This window comes from Triplophysa rosa, linkage group LG13 (genome assembly GCF_024868665.1).
Source record: "Triplophysa rosa linkage group LG13, Trosa_1v2, whole genome shotgun sequence".
NCBI classification, from domain to species: Eukaryota; Metazoa; Chordata; class Actinopteri; order Cypriniformes; family Nemacheilidae; genus Triplophysa; species Triplophysa rosa.
Window position 1 is genome coordinate 5951925 of NC_079902.1, and position 24036 is coordinate 5975960.

At 40.1% G+C, this 24036-nt stretch overlaps 2 protein-coding genes across 2 annotated transcripts in view; one reads left to right on the plus strand and one right to left on the minus strand.

The window, feature by feature from the left end:
• Positions 1 to 1500: 1500 nt before the first annotated feature.
• On the minus strand, positions 1501 to 9510 carry rps18 (ribosomal protein S18). Its single transcript, XM_057350022.1, has 6 exons — positions 9468 to 9510; positions 8534 to 8632; positions 8367 to 8457; positions 8195 to 8292; positions 2361 to 2452; positions 1501 to 1605 (listed from the first exon to the last, which is right to left on the minus strand). The coding sequence occupies exons 1-6, from the start codon at positions 9468 to 9470 to the stop codon at positions 1530 to 1532; spliced, it is 459 nt and encodes a 152-aa protein (XP_057206005.1). The 5' UTR covers positions 9471 to 9510; the 3' UTR covers positions 1501 to 1529.
• Positions 9511 to 9784: 274 nt separating this feature from the next.
• vps52 (VPS52 subunit of GARP complex) overlaps positions 9785 to 24036 on the plus strand; it is a 40017-nt gene continuing 25765 nt past the window's right edge. Inside the window, 9 exon segments of the mRNA XM_057349352.1 lie at positions 9785 to 9894; positions 10383 to 10455; positions 17214 to 17266; positions 17346 to 17421; positions 17887 to 17954; positions 18351 to 18526; positions 19108 to 19258; positions 20380 to 20480; positions 21308 to 21440. Coding sequence (XP_057205335.1) covers positions 9817 to 9894; positions 10383 to 10455; positions 17214 to 17266; positions 17346 to 17421; positions 17887 to 17954; positions 18351 to 18526; positions 19108 to 19258; positions 20380 to 20480; positions 21308 to 21440 — 909 coding nt within the window. The 5' untranslated portion in view covers positions 9785 to 9816.

Genomic DNA, 24036 nt, shown 5'->3' on the forward strand with positions numbered 1-24036 from the left:
ATTATTAAACAGGAAAGCTGGGGCCGTTTCAGAAAGGACGTGTAGTGAAAATTCGGAGTATATTAACCCCGGAATGAGGGAAACTCTTGGTTTTCCGCTTCAGAATGTGAGGTATGTCAAACCCGAGAAAGCGGGGTAACTCAAGCCCGTTTCTAAAACAGAGGTCACTACTCCGAGTCAGTAACCATAGTAACTTACTCTGTGAAACTAACCTGGTCGGGAGCAGGTTTACTAACCCAGAGTTTCTTTCCATCCCCTCCCCTTTTAAATTGCAAATGGTGTCCATCAGTCATTCATGGCACACATTTTGATCATGCAGAGACCATCTCAGTGACTAATGTCATACGTGCTTTTATAGAGGATCCTGTATGTGAAGAGGCTGCACTCATTCATAGGGATGTACTTTGATTTCAGAAGAGGAATTTAGGACCCGATTTTGTCATTTCCCTGTGCATTTTTATTAAAACTGTAACATTTTTCTTTACGGTGAAGTAGATCTATCAAAACACATCCTCCATCCTTACATCAATAACGTCTGCCATCGTACGTTTATTACATCAGAGCAGATTCTTTCCCTTACTAGTTTTCACAAATGCTAGTTTTCTATGGAGGATGAGAAATGACTATAAAGCAGGGTGACTACGGATATAAGAAAGTTAAATTGAAGACTTTTAAAGACCATTTTAATGTCACTTTATATGAAATTTAAGACCAAACCTGCGCTGGACATACACATTCTAATACATATATATGTCATATACACAGCCTCTGAAAATTTAGAGACCACTCAAATACTTTGTTTTTCTGCATACTGTTTTTTTCTGTGAACTACTGACAGAATTTCACCCAAATTCAAAATATTGCTTTATATTTGCACAAAATTAAAAAGGGAAAACTGGTTTTAAGAACACTTAAATATTGTAAAAATAAATGTATGTGACCCAGTCTGAGAAAACCAGGCTAAAGTCTCTGAATCTAATTATGAGAAAAGAGCATCAAATTTGATTTCAAGCATTCATTTCACTTTGACATGGCCTTACTCAGTCAATATTAAAGATACAAAGGTTATATTTTTACAGAATGTTCTTTACATTACATACGATGATTTTATGTAGAAAACGGCAAATCACAAAAAAATACTTTAGATGGGTTTTCACAGCCCGGGTCACATTTTAATCACAGCTTTTTAAAGGCAAAATTGGAGTGATCTATTCATTTTCTCTGTGTTCATACAAGTTTGAAAGGACAAGTAAATGACAGAATTTTCATTTTGAAGGTGAACTACTCCTTTAAGCCCCGGCAAGGCATGTTCACCCCCCTGTGGAAAAGCAACTGGCACCGCACTAGCACACCCGCTTTTGACTAGATAGTGGAAGTGAAGCTATTGTGCCTTTTTACCATTGAATGTTAATGTTACAGGACCAAAAAGATTTTCACAGTCATCACTAGAGCTCTGTGACTCAGGTGACAGTATTTCACAAAAGACAAAAGGAGACAGAGTGGCTGTACTCTTGACTTTTATTGAACGTTTACTTCTTCTTGGACACACCCACAGTACGACCGCGACGTCCAGTGGTCTTGGTGTGCTGACCGCGTACACGCAGACTAGAGAAAAAAGAAAAACTGGTTACATGAAGTCTGAAATGACAAAATGACTTGAATACAATGAAAATGAGGCCAGACTGTGCTGCTAATGCAGGGAATTTTCATTTCAAACCTTCTTAACCAGAGGTTCTCGACTCTGACCCGCGAGGTCCACCCCGATCAAACTCACCGGTCTGTAACTTTCTAGGAATAGGTGGCACAGACCGATCGGGGCATGACATCGAAGTACAGCAAGAGCGATTCTAAAGCACATTGAGAAGTCTGCATCAAGTGGAACAATCCCATTACTAGACAGGTGACTGATCAGGGATAGAGCTAAACTCTGCAGGAAAGACCTCACAGGACAGCGTCGAGAACCTCTGTCCTAAACAAGTTCAAGTTCATTTATTCATAGAGCACATTTAAAAACAGCCACAAGTGCTGTACATTAGAAAGAATAACCAAAAACACAAACAGACATAAAAACCAGAGGAAAACAGATCATCATTCAGAGAACGCAGAAGTAAGCAGAAGAATACATAAACTGGAATAAAAGTGGGTTATTGGTAGGCCAGATCCAACAAGTATGTTTTCAAGTGAGATTTAAAAATGGGAGGAGAAGGTAAAGAGATGCTGATCCAAGAACACGTGACCCTGCTGGAAAAGACTAAACCTAGCTTCGAGTCAGACTGCCAGTTCATCTGTGGACATGATTCATAAGTGAATGATTGATGTCCAGTGGCTTTTTTTCTGTGGAGTTGAGCAGTGACACTCACCCCCAGAAGTGACGGAGACCGCGGTGAGCCCGGATCTTCTTCAGTCTCTCCAGATCTTCTCTCAGTTTGTTGTCCAGACCGTTGGCAAGGACCTTGAGAAACAACACATTTCGCATTTAACCATTTCATTGCCATTGTATTGAGTCATCTTGAGTAAAACAAAAACATTAGAACCTTAATTTTAGAACTTAAGACCAAATTTTCACATTTAGCATGATGAAAACATCGACCTTCAACAATAACAAAACACACAGAGGGACGATTACCCAGGGCTTGACATTAACAAAGTACATTTGTCATTCCCTTGTCCAAAGAACAAATATTACTTGCTCGAAGATACATTTTTTGTATTTCATTTGAAGTGTCAATGTAATGTTTTTGTATCCTGATCGGTAAAGTTTGCTTTTAAGTGTTTTACCTAGTGTCCGCAGATAACTGACAAATGACATTAATGTTACAGACAGATGGATAAATTAGGGCCATATTTTCACTTTACCTAAATTTGTTTAAGTTCTGTGCGTTTCATTTTTATTACTATACAATAGAGGTCTATCTGTCCACATAAATGTCTGTAGTATACTATTGTGTTATTTACTATAGTAAAGTGCAGAGAAATTCCTAAATACTACAGTTAGGGCTTAATTAATAGTTTTATTTTAATGCGGTCGATTCAATAGATTCTCAAAAGCAGCGAATAAATGTTTTTTCTTTCATATTTCCGCAATCACTGAACATTCATTAATGTGAATGTTATTGCTACTACTATCCACTAGATATCACTTTTCTTTTTACAGCGGGTGGATGTGACAACAGGGAGTAGCCTTCATTCACTGCTTAATTAACATGGCAGATGCAGGTATGTCGTTGAATTTAACATCACCTTCACATATGATTGCAGCCTCTCTTTACAGTTAATTGTGTGAAATTTTGTTTGTTTTACTGCATCTTAAAAGTAAAATAACCTGATCCTGTTTGATTAGGGTTAGTTCCGTTTCAATATACTTAAGTGTGTTTAAAGTTAAATATACAGATTTGTGAATCTTCATCTTATTTTTGACTTCACCATTGTAATCTGATATTAACAGATCTTTTTTTAGGAAAATCTATAGGATTTGTATTAAATCTATAATCATTAACTCGAATCAAATGCTTCAGGAACATCAGAATAGATACCCAGCCCTAACTACAGTGCCTTTGAGCCTTACTATACACTCAATTACAAACTCTGCCATGATTCAATTTTTTTTAAGTATTTGTATCCTTTTGATTTTATTTAAATAATAACCTTTTCAAAATGTATGTATTCAGATTTAGGGATGGGTACCGAGAACCGGTACTTTTTTGGACCGGTACATAATTGGGTCGATACCAGAGTATCGTTAAGCTTCATGACAAACAATACTGTTATCGATACTTGCGTTGTTTTATCTCTGTGTATTCGGGTGTTAAATTGCGAATTAGAGGCTGCTGCTGCCTGTCATTTTCAATCCCTGAATGATGTCCGAATGGCCGAAGTTTGCTCGACGTATGTGTGATGTCTAGGGCCATATGATTTCCGCGATGTATTTGTAATCTGCTTGTTTTGCGTGTTTATGAGTGAAAGAGTGGCATGGTTGCGCTTGTGGAGCTTTCAGCGTCCGCGTTTCACAACAATGAAGCTTCCGTCAAACACCCCTTTGCGGCAACCCGTCAAAATAAAAGTCCTTTATTTGAGAACAAGTTATAACATTGTTTTTAATAATTCGGCCACGGAGTATATTTACTTACTTTAGTAAATTGAAGTGAATGTGCTAGTAAAATTATAAAAAATACTACATATAATTAAAAAAATATTACTTTAGGTCTACATAAATTTAAGTACTATTAGTATAATAAAACCAGAAAGGAAAAAAGAAATACGGTCTACCAGCCAAATAACCATAGTGATGTAAAGTAAATATGTAGAATTACATATGATGTGCTCCTATGCACATGCTAAGTGCCGTAAGTGGTATGCTAAGGAACACACACATACGTTTTGTTATGTGGCATTTTCTGTTAGATTTATTCAAATAAATAATATGTATATGGTTTAAATATTACTAGCTGCACAACAAGCCAGATCCAATTAGTTAAACTGTATGAGTTTTTTGCATAAAATTTAAGCGGAAATAAAGCCAATCCATACTCCAGATGGTAGGTGGCGATACTGCACACAAGTCTATGATAGTTCAACGGCAAAAAAGTAACATTCTTTTCGCCATCTTGCATTGGAGTGGCTTGGATCGTGACCTGATTGGAAGGCAAGTTAGATTTGATTAAATGTGTCTGTTTTTAGCATATGTAAATGTGTTATTAGTGATGTCTATAATGTATTACACTTAGAGATGTACCGATTGCAATTTTCTTTGCCGATTCCGATTTTATTACAAGTAAAACCTGCCGATTCTTGCTGATTCCGATTTTCTATCCACAAACTATAATTGACAGTATACAGGTGCTGGTCATATAATTTGAATATCATCAAAAAGTTGATTTATTTCACTAATTCCATTCAAAAAGTGAAACTTGTATATTATATTCATTCATTACACACAGACTGATATTTATAATGTTTATTTCTTTTAATTTGATGATTATAACTGACAACTAATGAAAATCCCAAATTCAGTATCTCAGAAAATTAGAATATTACTTAATACCAATATAAAGAAAGGATTTTTAGAAATCTTGGCCAACTGAAAAGTATGAAGATGAAAAGTATGAGCATGTACAGCACTCAATACTTAGTTGGGGCTCCTTTTGCCTGAATTACTGCAGCAATGCGGCGTGGCATGGAGTGGATCAGTCTGTGGCACTGCTCAGGTGTTATGAGAGGCCAGGTTGCTCTGATAGTGGCCTTCAGCTCTTCTGCATTGTTGGGTCTGGCATATCGCATCTTCCTCTTCACAATACCCCATAGATTTTCTATGGGGTTAAGGTCAGGCGAGTTTGCTGACCAATTAAGAACAGGGATACCATGGTCCTTAAACCAGGTACTGGTAGCTTTGGCACTGTGTGCAGGTGCCAAGTCCTGTTGGAAAATGAAATCTGCATCTCCATAATGTTGGTCCTGCAGGTGGCGCTATAACTGTATCTGAATATTACCATGTAGATGTCTTCAGGCCAGGACTCTTATCAAACATGTGAAGTTTGGGGCTGGTCAGACATTGTGTACCTGAGTTACTATAGGTTCCTGTTTCATGGCAAAACATCAAACTTTGTCAGGCCGCCACGGACATGCCCCTCAGCGAAAATTTAGGATCTTTCAATGCATCTTCACAAAGGTGTGAAGATCATACTGGCTGTACTCTTCAAATATGATGCTGATCTGTTCAAATCTCTATGAGGAGTTAATCACAGTTTAAAACATGTCACTTCCTGTGTCCTGCAGGTGGCGCTATAACTGTATCTGAATATTACCATGTAGATGTCTTCAGGCCAGGACTTTTATCAAATGTGTGAAGTCTGGGGCCTGTTGGACATTGTATGCCTGAGTTACAACAACTTCCTGTTCATGGCGAAACGCCAAACTTTGGCAGGCCGCCAGGGTCACGTTCCCCCACGAAAAGTCAAGATCTCCGCAATTTAGCTTCGCAAAGGCCTTAAGATGAGAATGACATGATGATGTTGATCGGATTAAAACTCTAGGAGGAGTTCGTTAAAGTACGACGACTGGAAATTGAAACAAATTACAAAATTGCACAGGAAATTAAAAATAACAGACTTCCTCTTGGGTTTAGAGATATGCTCCAAGAGGCTTTTCTTAACGATTCGGGGTGTTCTATGAGCCCACCAAATTTGGTGCATGTACGTTTTGCGAAGCGGTCTGGGCAGTTCTAGGTGGCGCTAGCGAGCCATTTTGCCACGCCTAATTTTGAAACCCATATCAGACGTAAATTTTCACCACGTCTGATGCGTGTGAAAGTTATTGTGAGTTTTTGAGTATGTTCAGGCCTTCAAATTAGTGATTAAAGAGGGAGAAGAACACAGAAACAATAGGGCTCTGCACTGCGCTTGCTCCTCTGTGCTCAGGCCCTAACTAAACATGTCACTTAATTTACCTTAATTTACAAAAGTCTAAGATAACAATAAAATACTTCAACTTTATTCTTGTCTGTTTCCGTTTATGAAACTAACATTGCTTTATTTCATTTTTTCTGAAATGTAAAATAAATTGTCTTTATCTTGTGTCTGTAGGATTAAAAGAAGTGGGTTGATTTTTGCTGCAACTTCAATAAAAAAGTTAAAAATCTTATGAGTGAATTCTACTCTAAAGATGTATATGTATTTGCACAGAGTGAACGACTTCAACATGAGTTTAGCATGTGTCAGAGTTTAGCATGACGCTAATAGCATCACTGTTAGCATACATACCCCATGTAGACGGAGCAGCGAGAGATGAATTTCACATTTCGGGTATGGGTCACCATATCTGACTAATATCTGACTTTCACACTTCACTTTTAAAAATCGCATATTTTCTCAATATCGTGCAGCCCTAGATTCGACCATCTAGTTATATGGATTCAATGCGCTACGCTATTGATTATTGTCACACACAAACACAATTCCTAAAAACACACAGCTCTGTCTAATGCACAAATTCTTTTTCTTAGCACAGACCGATGTTTTTCATAGCACTTATTTCATTTCAAGTTACTTGGTTTTAACGACACTCCTATATTGTTTCGGATTTATCTACACACGCGTGCCGTCGAACTGTTGTATTAAATGCAATATCGCTCTCGTAGTCGTGTATATAGTGCTCTTACATCAGCGGCTGTGACTGCATCCTGTACTCGTGCTTCTGACCCTATATAAGAGCACAATATACACTCCTACTCCAGCAATATTGCATTAATGGCGGCACCAGATGGCCCCCGCCACAGGTAACAGCTATTATCTTTTTCTAACATTCTCTATGTTAGACCCGGAAGACCTATTGTTTCACAGTCATGTGACCGCGATTATATTGAGACAATTTTGCTCTTGTGATAACACGACATCCATAATATTGTTACATGTTTAGTTAAATAAACTCATCACTTCCAAAGCACAGAGCAGAGAGACTTAATTTAACCTGGTGTTTTGCACATTTGTTCAAAATAGACTGGCAGAATGTGCACAAGATGTGAATGTTTTGTATGTTTTACATAAAGGACGCACACTTTTTTCCTGTTTGTTTTCCTGTTTGTTGAGCTGCATGTCTATTTTTCTTTAAAGCACCAACTTAAAATGCCTAACAAGGCTGTACGTTAACTCTTTTTGCACACAGCACAGCACTGGACCCCATTCACTTCTATTGTGGACACAAAACCAATGCAAGTGAAGGGGGTGCAGTTAACCTTTTTCTTTTGTGTTCTGTGAAAGGTTTAATATGACAAGAGTGTGAGTAAATGATGACAGAATTTTGTATTTTTGGGATCACTAAGCACTGTGGGTGCGGGTTTATCATACAGGACCCGTGCAGGACTCCCTCAGATAACCTCACGTGCATGATGCGCATTTACATACATTTCCCTCAACCGCCACACAGCTCATACGGCTACAAAAACAATTCTTTATTTTCGATAATTATTTTATTTCAGTTCATTTTTCAATAACCATTGTTAGTTTTGTTTCTCATTTATTTTGACGTTATTTTATATCAGTAAACGTTTTTTGAGGAGTCGTTTTCATTTAGGAAAATAACCTTGGTAAGGTCAAAACAAGTACAAGCACTAATAACAGTGACATAAACCACGTGAAGGGTTGTGAGCTCTAGAAGTAAAAGAACCTTTGCAAAATGCAAACAAACACTTGTCTATCCGTACCTGACTGTACTTTCCATCTTTAACGTCCTTCTGTCTGTTGAGGAACCAGTCTGGGATTTTGTACTGGCGAGGGTTCTGCATAATGGTCACGACTCTCTCTACCTGCATCAATTAAAACATGAATAACCCTCATTTGATTTGACCATCAACTGTTCATCACGGAGCTACACACCTACCTCATCTTCAGTGAGTTCTCCGGCCCTCTTACTCAGGTCAATATCCGCCTTCCTCAACACCACGTGAGCATATCGCCGTCCAACACCCTTCAAGAGAAACGTTGGCACGTCACTCCAGAGTTATGAACGGACGTCAGTGTGTTCCCTTAGCAACTTTACTCACCTTGATGGCGGTGATGGCGAAGGCGATTTTACGTCTTCCGTCGATGTTCGTGTTAAGAACACGCAGAATGTGCTGGAACTTCTCTGGAATGACAAGCGACTGCGAGAACAAACAGAGTCACCGTTGGATGATGCTCAAAACGCTGTACACTTACATTCACTACAGACATTTATATTCATGTAGACGTTATACACGACTTATAAAGTTTGGTTCCCATTCTTGGATACAATTAAAGCCCGTCGACAAACATTTCTCTTTATTCTATTCTATTAATACAGTTTCAGCTTAACTAGTTTCTACAACTAATGGCTGGAATACACTACAAGACTTTTAAAATTTGAACATATTTTTTTTAAATACACATCACACACACTTCCAGACTTTTTAAATTTCAGATAGAAACACACCAACTGATCAAATCTGCAGACTGACACAGACTTTCTGCAACAAGTCCAGACTGAAAATCTGAGCAAGTCTTGTAGTGTATTTCAGCCTTAACGTACATCCCAGTAGAACTTATCACTGAAACTTCATTCATTCACGACACGAAAATAAAATTCAAGTTTAATCAAAAACCGGTATTATGGCTGCCGTGTTATCCATAAGAAGCAGGCACGTTGATATATACTTTACGTAACGGTTGTTAGACAAACTACTTCAATGTACAAGCCATTCAATATCTACAGATAATCAACAAACAGAAAAGGACATTCTATGCTGCTGCTACATTCATCGGCACCAGCGCGACTGTAAGATCGGACTTTTATTCGCTCACATGATCAATCTATACTTCACATCACACAAATATTAACCAACATATAACAAACACGACTAAACTGTGACAGGCGTTACATCGGTACAAACACTCTAAGCCAAAACAAGACGATGTTGAAAGATATCGTTCAGTTTTTTGAGGATTTCGTTTGGCACTCACCATCTTGGACGCTGGTTCCGCGCAAAGAGGAAGTTTTCACGTTCTCGCGAGAATTTTTACCACCAAGCTCGAGAACTTATACCGGAAGCGATTCAGTCAACTGAAGCATGATGTTTAAATATAAATATGATGCAGTTATTGTTATTTTGTACACTTTAATAAATATTGCAGAACATTTACTCATTTTTAAAATATGTGCCTTAGTGTTTTATAGCGTTAAATTAAAGAACATAACAGCGGTCCGAATTTCCGCGGAACTAAATATTTATGGGACGTCAATACGAACGGGATGTGTAGTTTAAAGACTAAATGCAGATGGGATTTGTAGTTTTTATGTGCTACGGACGCAATGGCGGAAGCAGTGACTGAAGGTGGTGCTGCTTCTGTTGATTCCGTGTCTGGTGCGATGGCTTATTTACAGAATGGGGTAAAGAGTTTTCATATATTTTATATCAGCATCAGTAACGTGTTCAACTGTACATTTTTTACACATTTAAATCTTGATAAACACGGGGGGCTGACACTCCGGCTGTTTGTGTTTTGAATGAAGCGTCACAAATATCACACACAACCCCTGACTGAAAACACACGCGCACACACTTTTGTTAAAAAACCCTTTCAGCTGTCTCCGCTTGAAAAAAAAAACACTCTTGAGTGTTACCAAACCTGAAAATAATACATTTGTGTGAAGTGATAAACTCTGGAGTACAGTGATAACTGACTGTGTGTGTGTGTGTGTGTGTGTGTGTGTGTGTGTGTGTGTGTGTGTGTTTGTTTGTTTGTCAGTCAGCAGTACTGATGTTGTGTGTGTGTGTGTTCATTCAGGAGGTTGTGTTGTGTTGTGTTGCCCACGGCTGTCATCAGATGTGAATGCGAAGCAGGTTTATCTCGTGTGTGTGTTTTATGTGTTGGTAGAAATCAGCTGATCCTCTGAATCTGGGTGATCTGGATCTCACAACAGATGAGTTCATTCTGGATGAGGTGGACAGTAAGTTCTCCAGTATCTTCACAAATCCTTTTCTTAGGGACATTGTAGGGTAACGCAGTTGTTTTTAAAGTGATACTTCACCCAAAAATGAAAATTCTGTCATTTACTCACCTTCGAGTTGTTCCAAATCTGTATAAATGTCTTTGTTCTGATGAACACAGAGAAAGATATTTGGGAGAATGCTTATACCAGACAGATTTTGCCCCCCATCGACTCCCCTTTAAGACATTTATACTAGGGGCAGTCGTGGCCTAATGGTTAGAGAGTCGGATTCGTGACCAGAAGGTTGCCGGTTGGATTCCCAGGGCCGGCGGGTAAAATAAATAAATCAAGTACAAACGGGTAGTCGACAAATAAAAATGTGCCCTATGGTGTGGCAGTTAAGTATTAGAATAAAATGAACAATCAAAATAAATCTCTCTTATGCTATTTTATATTATATAAATATTGATAATGTAAATTAATATTTGTTTTCTAAGCCATTACTGCAATCCTTTTAGGTTTCGGAGCCAACTCTCAAAATCCCTGTCGATATCAACTTTTGCTTTAGCACAGAGCTGTCACTTTTTTGGCTGCAGTGCCCCCGGAGCTCGAAGTTACTTTGTTATTCACTTAATTGTCTAAACTTAATAAACTGTGATTTACATGACATGACATTCCCCCAGATGATCACTTTTAAAACATTCCAGATTAAAAGCAGCCATCTACATGACAATTTAAATACTATTAATATCTGTTATAAGAATGAACAGAATGAACAGTGTCCGCCACTCGCAGCACTGCAGCATCCACACACGTGATAAACTAGCCTTTTTTGTGTTTACAGATGTTATGTAATGACGCAAACAGGAACTGCCCGACCCGGGCATGCAAATTATAAATGATTAATATAAGCTTACCGTTGTGAATCGGCAGGGATGTATGTTCACTTTTTTTGCACATAGCACGAGTGCTACAGTTTTAAAGTTTTGTAGCACAGGCCAAACAGTTGTAGCACAAGTATACATCTGTTATCATCTTTTAAAAAACACAAGTTCAGGTCATCAAATAAATAGACAGGCAACTGCAAAAGGACATTTAAAGTTATACAAATGGATAAATTAGGGCCATATCATTTTTAGTTTTAACCAAATTCGTTTTTCCTTTAAAAATTTTCTGAGTTTTGTATTTTCAATGCTATAAATACATTTGTCCATAAAAACACTGTATACTATAGTATTAACTACATTAAACTGCAGTAAAATTTTTTTGTACTATATTCATGTGCTTGTTTGACAGTAGCTTCACACAAACAGTGAAATGCTCGTAAAATAAACTTAGAACAACTCTGTGGATGAAGTTCATGTGTTCATGTCCTTGTATAGTAAGATACTGACAAATTCACGAGTGTCACGCTTGTAACATGTTAAAGTGCAGCTCATTCACTCACAGACACGCAGAACAAGCAGAGGACATTCTATTGTTTCCATGTTTTTCAAATGTCGCGCAGATCGAAGGGCTCTAGATCAATAGACTCGATGCAGCCGGAAAACAAGTTTTAATCGCAAAACATAAATAGATAGTGGTGCTCCATTACTTAGCCTCACACACGAACAAGCACAAGACAAACGCACTTCACACAAACAAGCAGCTCTGTCTAATGCCCCTGCCAAACTGTATTGTACGCGTGCTACACTATGAGATTTATTTGTAGCGCAGATCAATTTTTTCGTAGCATGTGCGACATATATGTCTGTACACTGTACAGCCCCGATCGGGGTAAGATAAGGCAATCGTTTTGAACACTGGTATGTATTTGCTTAATAATTGATTTCGGTTTATTTCAACCACAAATAGTTACAAATTGTAGCTTTAAGGTTTCAGCACCACAGAGAAACATGGTAAGAATGTATTGTGCTAATGCTACAAAAATTGTAAAACGATGTGCCTGGGGTAATTGTGACAATGGGTGTGTCTCAATCAGCTCCCCTGTTCAGTAGTCAGGGTACTGTTCAGTCGTCCATTTTAAGTGCTGTCTCATTCGCAAAATTCTTCCAGTGCACTGAAACGTTCGTTCCCTAAAAATTCCCATGATGCAACGCAAAAATCAGGGAGCATAGATGCTCCCTATGTTCCCTTACTGAAAATCATTTTTGGCAGCCGTTTAACCAAAATAAATTACACTATACTATTTAGGGCTGGGCGATGTGACGATGTTATTGTATATCGACGATGTCTTGCAGATAGCAGACGATAATTGATAATAATGGAAAATACGCTTTATAACATTATCATGCGATGTAGGCTTTAGCGTGAACGTTCATGTTCATATGCCCAGTCAGTCAGTAACAGTGGCAGAATTTTGGAAACGCTGTTTTGATCGGTCAGGCTGCTGTTTTCTGCTGGTCGCTGCACAGATAGACCAAGAGAAAGACGAGCTGCGTCGGCAAAGCAAAACCTCACGCTCGCGGGGCTGTACCAGTGTTCGAATTGTCCTACCCTGTCAGATTTTCCTACCGCAGGGCAAAACTTAATCTAAACCACATTGACAAAATAAACAGGTAGGATGATTTTACAATGCAAAATACCCTGTCAGATAGTCCTACCATCTTAAAATAAACACATACATTTAATTTACAGTGTAAATACCCGGTCAGATTATCCTACCAGCATAAAAGAAACATGTAGGATTCATTTACAGCGCAACACCCCATCAAATTGTACTATAGGTATTAAATAATATGTGTAATGGTTTAACAACAAAAATATACTATCATATTCCCGTAGCAGTATAAAATAAACAGGTAGAATGATTTTATAGCGCAAAAAAAATGATGTAACATTGATGTGCGCATGCCTGGTAGGATAATCTGACGGGTAGGATGAAATTTCAGGAAACCTGCAACATTTTTCTACTGCATAAAAGCTTTAATGTTTATCAATGCACTTTACCTGATGAACGAAGTCAGTGCAACAATGGCTTGTGCGCGTGGATAGCCGGTGCGTGTGTGTGTTTGTTTGGCACTTGGCGGGTCCAGAACGAATTCCCTCCCGGTCCGTATCCTCAGATTGATCGTCTGCGCAACGTTGCATGAAGGCAAACATACCCGATATGATTGAATATCGCGATGATTTTAAAGTCGATTATCAATCTTTTTTTTTACATATCACCCAGCCCTATACTATACCATTCATTTGAGCTGATTTGTGCCGCAAAAACAAACTTTTGTGCTGGTGTTGAAAAAGCACACATATTCAACACAAACGTAATCCCTGCAGCTCCTGGTGACATATTGAGGTCCTGTGAATGAATGAATGAATGAATGAATGAATGAATGAATGGATATATTTATTGTCATTGTACGAGTACAACGGAATTGAAGAAAAGCAAAACCCTTAAGGTGAGGAAAATAAAATAAATAAATAATAATAACACTAATAATTCACAATTACATTCATATTTCTGCCGATCATTACATATTCCCATTTTATTGCACAGTAAGTGTACTGTAGATAATTACTAAATATTTAAATCTTTGTTGTGTTCAGTGCAGTTATGGCTCTGGAATAGAAACTGTTTTTTAGTCTATTAGTCCGAGTTTTCATTAATCTGTAACGTCTGCCTGAGGGCAGCAGTTCAAAGTGAGTGTGTCCGGGGTGAGATGGATCTCAGAGAATAGTATTTGCCTTCCTGAGACAGTGGGAACTACTGTATACCGATCTTCCAGGGAGGGGAGGGTAAATCCGATAATCTTTTGGGCCGTGTTAACGACCCTCTGGAGCGCCTTCCTCTCTGCGACTGTGCAGCTGGAAGACCACACACACGCAGTATGTGAGGATGCTCTCTATGGAGTAGCGGTAGAAGGACACCAACAGTTCCTGTGCAAGTTGATTGTTCCCAAGAATTCTCAAAAAGTACAGTCTCTGATGTGCCGCCTTGATGGTAGCAGTGGTGTTGGTGCTCCAGGTCAGGTCATCATCGAGGTGAACGCCCAGGAATCGGAAGTTAGAGGTCCTCTCCACACAGTCCCCATTGATGAACAGGGGCTGAATATCCGTTTTCTTTCTCCTGCAGTCAGTAATCAGTTCCTTGGTCTTGGTAATGTTCAGAGTCAGGTTGTTTTCTATACACCACACTGACAACTGCTCCACCTCGTCCCAGTATGCAGACTCGTCTCCCCCAGAGATGAGCCCCAACCCAGTGGTATCATCAGAAAACTTGATGATGGTGTTGCTGGAGTGGGTGGGGGTGCAGTCATGGGTGTAGAGGGTGTAAAGAAGGGGACTCAGCACACAGCCCTGGGGTGAGCCGGTGCTGAGGCTAAGGCATGAGGAATAGTGGCGGCATACCTTCACTTTCTGCGAGCGATCGGACAGAAAGTCCTTAATCCACAGGCAGATAGTGTGAGATATTCCCAGGTCTAACATTTTGGTCACCAGTCTGTCAGGGAGGATGGTGTTAAATGCCGAGCTAAAGTCCACAAAAAGCAGGCGCGCATAGCTCCCCGCTGCTCCAGGTGACATAGAGCTGAGTGGAGAGCTGTGGCGATGGCGTCCTCCGTGGACCTGTTGGCTCTGTAGGCGAACTGGTAAGGATCGAAACTGGGTGCGAGGGTTGAGACTATGTATGTCCGGACCAGCTTCTCAAAGCACTTCATAATGATAGGTGTGAGTGCAACTGGACGGTAGTCATTCAGACAGCTGATGGTGTTCTTCTTTGGGATTGGGATAATTGTGGAGGTCTTTAGGCAGGATGGAACGACAGCCTGAGAGAGGCACTGGTTAAAGATCTTGGTGAAGACCCCTGCCAGCTGGCCCGCACAGTCCCTCAGCACCTGTCCCGAGACACCATCAGGACCCGTAGCTTTCCTCGGGTTCACAGCCCTCATCGTGCGCCTCACATCGTGCTTCTCCACCATGAGGATGTGGCTGCTGTGGGCTGGTGGATGTGTTTTGGCGGTCCCCGTTGGCTCCACCTCGAAACGGGCGAAGAAGTGGTTCAGCTCCTCTGCTAGTGAGGTGTCACCGTCGATGGCCGAGTGGTTGCTGGGTCTGTAGTTGGTCATGTGCTGGACCCCCACACCTGCCTGGGATTGTTACTCTGGAAGCAGTCCTCGATCCTCCTCCTCTGGGCAGCCTTGGCATTCCTGATCCCTCTCTTCAGGTCAGCTCTAGCAGCACTATATAGCGCCCGATCGTCAGACCTGAAGGCTACGTCCCTTTCCCTAAGCAGGCGCAGCAGCTTTTTTGTCATCCAGGGCTTTGTGTTGGGATAGACCCGGATATACAGTATTTGTCCACAGTGACAGTGTCTGTGCAGTGCTTGATGTATCCCAGAACCGCTGCTGTGTACTGTTCCAGGTTCTGGTGTTCAAAAACCTTCCAGTCTGTTGACTCAAAGCCGTCCTGCAGCATTGGGAAGCACCTTCAGGCCAGGTTTTTACAATTTTGGTTATGGTAGGAGCTCTTTTCCTGAGGGGGGTATATGCTGGAATTAAGTGCACGGACATATGGTCTGACAGGCCCAGATGTGGTAGTGGTTTGGCCCTAAAGCCCAACCTGATGTTAGAATAGACCTTGTCCAGTGTATTTGCTCCCCTGGTAGCACACTTAACGTGCCGGTGAAATTTAAGGAGCACTGCCTTCAAATTCACATGGTTAAAATCCCCTGCAATGATGTGAACTGCATCAGGATACATGCTCTGCTGATTACTGATGGTGTCATGTAAATATCCAATGGCCGAGCTAGCATTAGCATCTGGTGCGATATACACAGCTGTTAACATGACGACAGTATGTTCTCTAGCTATGTATATGGGCCTGCATTTAACAGTCACATACTCCAAATCTTGGGAACAGTGACTGCTTACTATCTTGGTATTAGTAACCCATTTGTTGTCTAGGTAAATGCATAAACCCCTCCTTTGTTCTTACCGGAGTCTGTAGTTCTGTCGTGCCGGTATACAGTGCGGCCTTCTAGCTCGATAGCCGTGTCTGGAATGGATGAATTGAGCCAGGTTTCTGTGACGAGCAGAACACAGCTGTTCTTCACAACGTTGTTCGTAGCCACCAATAGTCTCAGTTCATCCATTTTATTAGCAAGAGATCTTGCATTCTTAAGAAAAATGCTCGGAAGCGGCGGCTTGTGTGGCTGCTTCCTTAGCCTGGCTAGCGCACCAGCCCTACAGCCTCGCTTCTGCTTCCTCTGCCGACTTCGCCTACCCATCCTTCCTGCGGGGATGATAATCCACGGAGAGTCGGGGCTTCTGGCTATATCCGCCGGAATGTCATAGGAGCGAAGAAACTCGGCTGTAATAGCCCGCTTGCTGAGTAAATCCTATTTGTAGCAGATCTTGCCGGCTGTAAACGTTGCTTGCCGCACCAAGATGTTATCCAGACGAGTAACCATACACAAAAATAACTGGAAAAAAAGCACCGAAAGGGAGAGCTCTGAGCCGCTGCGTCTATGCGCGCCGCCATTTTAATATAGAGTCAGTGAATCGATCGGTTCTTGCAATAATTTGAACTAGGGTTATAAAGTGAGGCGCACGTCTAGGCACGAGCTGCGCAGACACACATCTTCTTTATACCGCGCGAACTGGGCAGTTATAAATCCTGGCGCTTGTCATCTGTTCAGCGCAAGCTGTGTTCTGTCCCAATGTCCAAAGGCGGTCACAAACTGGACAAGAAGGACATGCAAGATGGGCCAGATTTAATTCTAATCACAATTTAATTATGAAATGAGCGATGTAAGCAATCTCTTATTTTTCTTTACTCAGTTCACATTCAAGCAAATCTTGAGGATGATCTGGTGAAGGAGGCTCTGAAGACGGTGAGATGCATGTAAAGCATGCCGTGTGTGTGTGCGTGTGATGTCATCACTGGTGTATAACGCGTTTCTTTTGGCACAGGGTGTTGACCTGCGACAGTACTCGAAACAGGTGGAGACAGAACTTCAGCGGATTGAACAAGCGTCGATCAAAGACTGTATCCACACTGTAAAACATTTCACTTCCAAATCTCAAGAAAAAACGATAAATAATTTTCCTTATCAGTTAAATGAAGCGCTGCTACTTAAAACTACTATCAGCACAAATGAAAGACATCACTTACAATGTAAATAATATGTTTGTGAGCATTTGAGATCAGTTGAAGCTTTATTATCATTTATTATTTCTTAAGCGTAGTATCATTTCTTATTTCTCTCTTGATTTGTGTGACATATATCTGGAGATTCACCTGATTCCTATAGCTGGTAGGACTGTATTATGAAAAGCATTTTCAGTGCTTTTCATAGATCGAGTGAGCTAAACCCTGTGTATTTTCCTTCTATTATTTACTATTACATTGTGTTACACACACACTGTCAAACTCAGTGCCACCGGGAGTAAGAATGAGGACTTAAGAAACATTCTCTTGTTTATTGAGAAGCCTTGACATCAGCTGATGTAGATATTAAAGAGAGTCAGAACATTGCCTCTTTACACAACCAGATCACAGCTTGTGACTCAATCCTAGAGGTGAGTTTACACTCTTATCTCTTGAGAAAGCTTCATGGACACTTGATTTAGTCTGACATGTCAAAGATTTGTTTTCTACCTTGAGTTTAGGGTTTGACAAAACTTGGGTACACCCTTTTAAATATTTACTGCATATATTTGTCAAGTTGGAGGAGTACACTAGCATAATATATTCCTCTTGTAGAGTGTGCTTTGGGACAGATTTACCCTTACATTTATTTTTTTATCTAAAGCGACTTAGAAATGAGAGAGAATTGGACATTCTGTAGTAGTAGTATTGTAGTTTACCAAGCATATGAGAGTAGATTTCTTTGATGTTTTAGATGTATTTGATGTATGTGTAATCCTGTGAGACTGTGGTACTAATGTATGAGCTTGTTATGTCTGTCTCTCTAGCGAATGGAGGGCATGTTGAGCAGTTTTCAGAGCGACCTGTCGTCCATCAGCAGTGAGATTCAGACACTACAACAGCAGTCCGTCAGTATGAACATGAGACTGAAGAACAGACAGGCTGTCCGCAGTCAGCTCAGCCAGCTGGTGGATGAACTGGTCGTTCCCAGCACAATGATATCGTAAGACTGAAATGAGTTGATTGTTACCAGACACTGGGTCTCATTCACTAATAATTGCGTAGATTTTTCATATTTATACGCACATTTGAACTTCTCACGAAAACTTTCCGCCTAATTCGCAACACGTGCGTACGCACATGAATTTGTTCTTAACTTCGTCCTAATGTTAGTGAATCTAGAGTATTCTAAATGAGCGGCCGCGTGCACGAGTTTAGTCATTTGCATAAAACACACCCAGTCCATCTCCATATTAGGGCTTTCCGCCTAATCTTTCCTTTACTGCCTGTCATCACTTATCAAACATACATTTTTTCATTTTGTCTCAGAGAGAGAGAGAGACTGGTGATTTTTGCGTACGTGTGCTTTAAGCTGTTCATATCTTTTTTCTTATATTTAGAATAAATTTTAATACGAAAGTTTTAGTGTCTCGTGATTTGTTTGTGAAAACATTTGTATGTTCATGCACAGATTTGTGCACACGCATGCTTAGTGAATGAGACCCAGTGTCTGTATTCTGTTTGTAAACAGCAAAATGAATACTATTCTGTTGGATGAGAAGTGCTGTGTGTGTTGTGTTGCAGTGTGATTTTGGACAGTCCCGTCACGGAGCAAGAGTTTCTGGAGCAACTTCATGAGCTCAATAACAAGATCAACTTTGCTAAAGAGCTCAGCTTCAGAGAGACTCTCGCCTGCTCAGACATACAAGACATAGTAGATCGTCTCAAAATCAAAGTGAGAAAAATCTTTTGTAGATTATACTTTCGCACGCACGGAATCGCCTTGGAACGCGCAGCATTATTTGATGTGTTGACGTAATATCAACTGAAATATGCAGAGAGTGCGAGACATATCGAGTGCCCCCCCTTTTGTCAGCCTGGCAAAGCTGCATTTAACAGCGTGATAGCCACAGTGACAGTGGTATAAGGCTATTGAAGAGAAAAGAAAGATCAGTGATACCAGTGATGTGTCATGTGAAGCTTGTTATTGACGTTGGTGAGTGACACTGGCGCTTGTCTTCTCCTTTACTCATCAAGGATGTGATGTCTGATCTCTTCCATAAACCTTTAACACTCAATGTTCTGTGCAGACTTGAAACGGGTCAGATACGTTTTGTTTTCTCAGCAGATTTGCACGTATGATTGACAGATATGACCCTATCTCCCATCTTGTGTATTATGCGTCATTCACCATTTAGGACATAATAAATGTGCAAATAAGTCTGATTTGAGGCGCCGCTTCATCAGCTCTCATTGTGAAGGGGGCAGGACTCTTCGGATTGTAAAGCGGATTTGATTGGAAAAGAACTTTGACAAGAGGGTGAAGTGTAGTGTGGTGTCATGGAATTTCTAGATTTGTTTGAGTGCACGTGCCAGACTGTCAGTTTTGAATGGTTGTATCTCCTAAATGCGAATTTAGTCAGCGCTTAATAACATATCAGTTTATTGACGTCCTTAAGGCTCACTCATTTTTAATAAAAGAAAAAAAACTTTCATTTTGATTTCACTGGGTCTTTAAAGGTGAAGTGTGTTGTTTCTGTCCTTCTTATTCAAACAAAACTGCTCATATAATGTCTGTTTTTATAAGATATTGGCTTGATTTTGATATAATTTTATGTTTGTGGTTAGGGGGAAGGTAATGAGTCATTATAAGACATAAAAAACTATCATGCCAGCATAAAGAAACTGCAACAAAGATTGGTCTTACATAGACATGTTTCACAGCAGAATACTTCAATTAAATGTAATTAATATTGTGTGAAGCCTTATAATAAACTGTTAATTAGTCGACAAAACACAGTTAATAGATTTATTATGTTTTTTTTATGGTAATTAATGCACAGATACTTCCCACAGGCTGTCTCAAAAATCCGTGAGTTCATTCTGCAGAAAATCTACTCATTCAGGAAGCCCATGACCAACTATCAGATCCCTCAGAACACCTTACTCAAGTACAGGTACAGAACGCATAACCCGACTACAGGTACAGAACACACAACTCGACTACAGGTACAGAACACACAATTCGACTACAGGTACAGAACACACAACTCGAGTACAGGTACAGAACGCATAACTCGACTACAGGTGCAGAGCACACAACTCGACTACAGGCACAGAACACACAACTCCAATACAGGTCCAGAACAGACAATTCGACTACAGGTACAGAACACAGAACTCGAGTACAGGTACAGAACACAGAACTCCAGTACAGGTACAGAACACAGAACTCCAGTACAGGTACAGAACGCACAACTCGAGTACAGGTACAGAACGCACAACTCGAGTACAGGTTTAGAACACAACTCGACTACAGGTACAGAACACACAACTCAAGTACAGGTACAGAACACACAACTCGACTATAGGTACAGAATACATAACTCGACTACAGGTACAGAACATAACTTGACTAAAGGTAAAGAACACAACTTGACTACAGGTAAAGAACACAACTTGATTACATGTACAGAACACATAACTCGACTACAGATACAGAACACACAACTCGAGTACAGGAACAGATCTCCAATACAGGTACAGAACACACAACTCGACTATAGGTACACATAATGCATCTCTTGAGCGCATGTTCGAAACACATCTCTTAAGTGTGGTTACGGAACACCTTACTTACGTAAAGTTACCTATAGTTCTCTATAGGTATACCTATAGCTCACAGTACAAGTGTTATAATGTTATTCATATTGTTTGTGTTAATACAACAACTGTAAAATCTCCCCATTTTTAAAGTATAGATGTGTGTTGTGGTCATATGCAGGTTCTTCTATCAGTTTCTGTTGGCTAATGAGAGGACAGTTGCTAAGGAGATTCGGGATGAGTATGTGGACACCATGAGCAAGATCTACTTCAGTTACTTCAAATCATACAGCGGTAGACTGCTGAAAGTTCAGGTGAGAGACATTGATTGGTGTTTAGTTTTACAACAGTCCCACATGCTTGGAGAGGTTTTTTTTTGCAGTTCACAGGTTTGTATTTTGGACTGCTTTGATGCGGCATTTAAAGTTTAGATAGCACTTTTTAACAGTTTTAAAGCAGCTTTGCAAGAAAATGTATTAGGTTTATAGCATACATTTTCAGTTCATGTCTGAAGTACACTGTAAACCCTACGAGTGAAATTCACTAAATGTAATAAGTTATTTTACTACATCGTAATCACTTAAACTCTTAAAATTTATCCAGATTAATTTCTACTCCCGGTTTCTGATTTCATATTTAAAAAAAATAATTATTATTTAAATTACACAATTCATTTGATCAAGTATGTCCATGGTTAAAATTAATTTATACTTGAATTATATTCAATTATTTTACTGTATTTTGGAAATTAATCACATTAAACACACATTTAAAACATTGTGACAAAGCTGGCTTAAACATCCCCGCTGAGCAAGCACAATGGCACGCACCCACAGTCACTAACATTACACTTACCTCATTCAGCTGCTATTTCTGCCGTCGGAAGACGGGTGCACACGTTGTCATTTTACACTCTTCCTCCGGTTTCCATAACCCTGGACATTTCATATATGCACACTTTTTACTTTGTTTGTTTGGTTTGGTTGTTAGTCGGCCTTCCGGGATCAGGAAGAGTAGCGGCCGACCCGAGTAACAAGCGGCGCCCGGATATGATGTCTTGATGACGTCACGCGCTGCGCCGCACTGGCCGAAACCATTCTTTATTTTTATAGTGTGAAGTATTATATGGGTGGGGAGTCGTGGCCTAATAGAGAGTCGGACTCGTGACCAGAAGGTTGCCGGTTGGATTCCCAGGGCCGGCGGGTAACGACTGAGGTGCCCTTGAGCAAGGCACCTTACCCCTACTTGCTCCCCGGGCGCTGCAGTGATAGCTGCCCACTGCTCCGGGTGTACATGTGGTCACCACTTGCTGTGTGCGTGTGTTCACTACTCTCTGGATGGGTTAAATGCAGAGTCACATTTCAGGTATGGGTCACCATATCTGACTAATAGGTCACTTTCACGCCCGGTTATGATGTCTTGATGACGTCACGCACCCAAAGGCCATTCTTTATTTCTATAGGGGTATAGGGGTCCTCTGTGTGTTTGCTTTATTTCTATAGGGGTATAGGGGTCCTCTGTGTGTTTGCACATAATAAAATTCTATTGTGAAGTATTATATCTGTTATGACTATGTTTATTTATATTTTCAATGTAGGAAATTTGTTTCTTGTTAGGGTTAGGGTTAGTTATTGACTAAAATAACTTGTTATTGTAATAACATTGTTATTGACTAAAAATGTGTTGCAAATGTTAAAGTAACCTACTTTATATTACTTACCTTTATATGGTAGATTCCATTGAAGGGGAGGGGTCTGGCCTATAAAAGAGGAGGTCAGACTCACAAGACGGGGCTTGTTAACAGTCGTGAGAATGCAGTTGTGGTGCAGTCTCAAACCCTCTAAACGTGTATACTGTGGATACCGTTATATATTTGTTTGGTTGGATTTTTCCCTTTTTATTTCCCTCTTTGTTGTTTCGTTGGTACTTTGGATAACATTTTTTTTTGGGTGCATCTGTAAATACTTCACCTGTGGACTGTCAGTTGGCACTGTAAATAAAGAACACCCTGCACAATAGTGCGGTTGCGGAGTGAGCCATCATTTAATTTTTCATCACACGGACACTTACCACGTCCTCAAGCAAGCGAGCAAGCTTGCTTTATCACAAACATACTTGTGTTGTTGACGTGACATGGCATTTTTTTGGAACCACTATAAAAGTGTTAGGACACAGATTTATCGTGAGAAAATTAACAGTGATTAATGATTCTTTATAGAAAGAGCAACCTTATACTTTATAAAAGTAATTCACATCTTAAAGAGTACATTAATAGGGATTTTTAAGGTCCTACTTTGGTTTATGGAGTGTCCAACAACAAGTTTATGTACATAGAAGGTGTAAAAACACTGTTATTTCGTAATAATAGGCAGTTATTCTTACCTTACTTCTTGACTCAAATGATTCGTTCCGCAATTCATCTGTCTAATCCCCTCCTTTACGCTCGCCTAGTCTGCTGTGATTGGTCATATAGTCTAGTCTGCTGTGATTGGTCTACCGCGAATGAGGCTCACGGGCTACAGTGTTTGGGGGAGAAGAGTGAAGTTTTTACGTGAAGTCCTAGCAAAATATAGGCGGGGACTATGGCCCAATCCCAATTCTATTTTCTACCCCTTCGCCTACCCCTCGCCCCATCACCTTGCCCCTTGAAACAAAGTGGCAAGGGGAAGGGCTACAAATTTTCCGCTAAGAAATGTGACACCACTACTATACTGTTATACGTCATCATATACGTCGTTGCTAACTCGTTATGTCAGAGGACATGCGCCGATGCACCGGGTATATGACAAAAATATATTTTATAATATCGTGCAGTCAGTGCTGTCCGCTAGCAAACTTTAGCGATTTTTTTTGCAATCGTTAAAGAACATCATGGTAAATGCAAACACAAGATTGAATGTAACATGCATA

Coding starts and splice junctions, on each gene's coding strand:
- rps18 (XM_057350022.1), bottom strand. Junction 8,293..8,366: donor ACTCACTGAAGATGAGGTAG/GTGTGTAGCTCC, acceptor TGATGCAGGTAG/AGAGAGTCGTGACCATTATG. Junction 2,453..8,194: donor AAGATGGAAAGTACAGTCAG/GTACGGATAGAC, acceptor TTGTTTCTCAAG/GTCCTTGCCAACGGTCTGGA.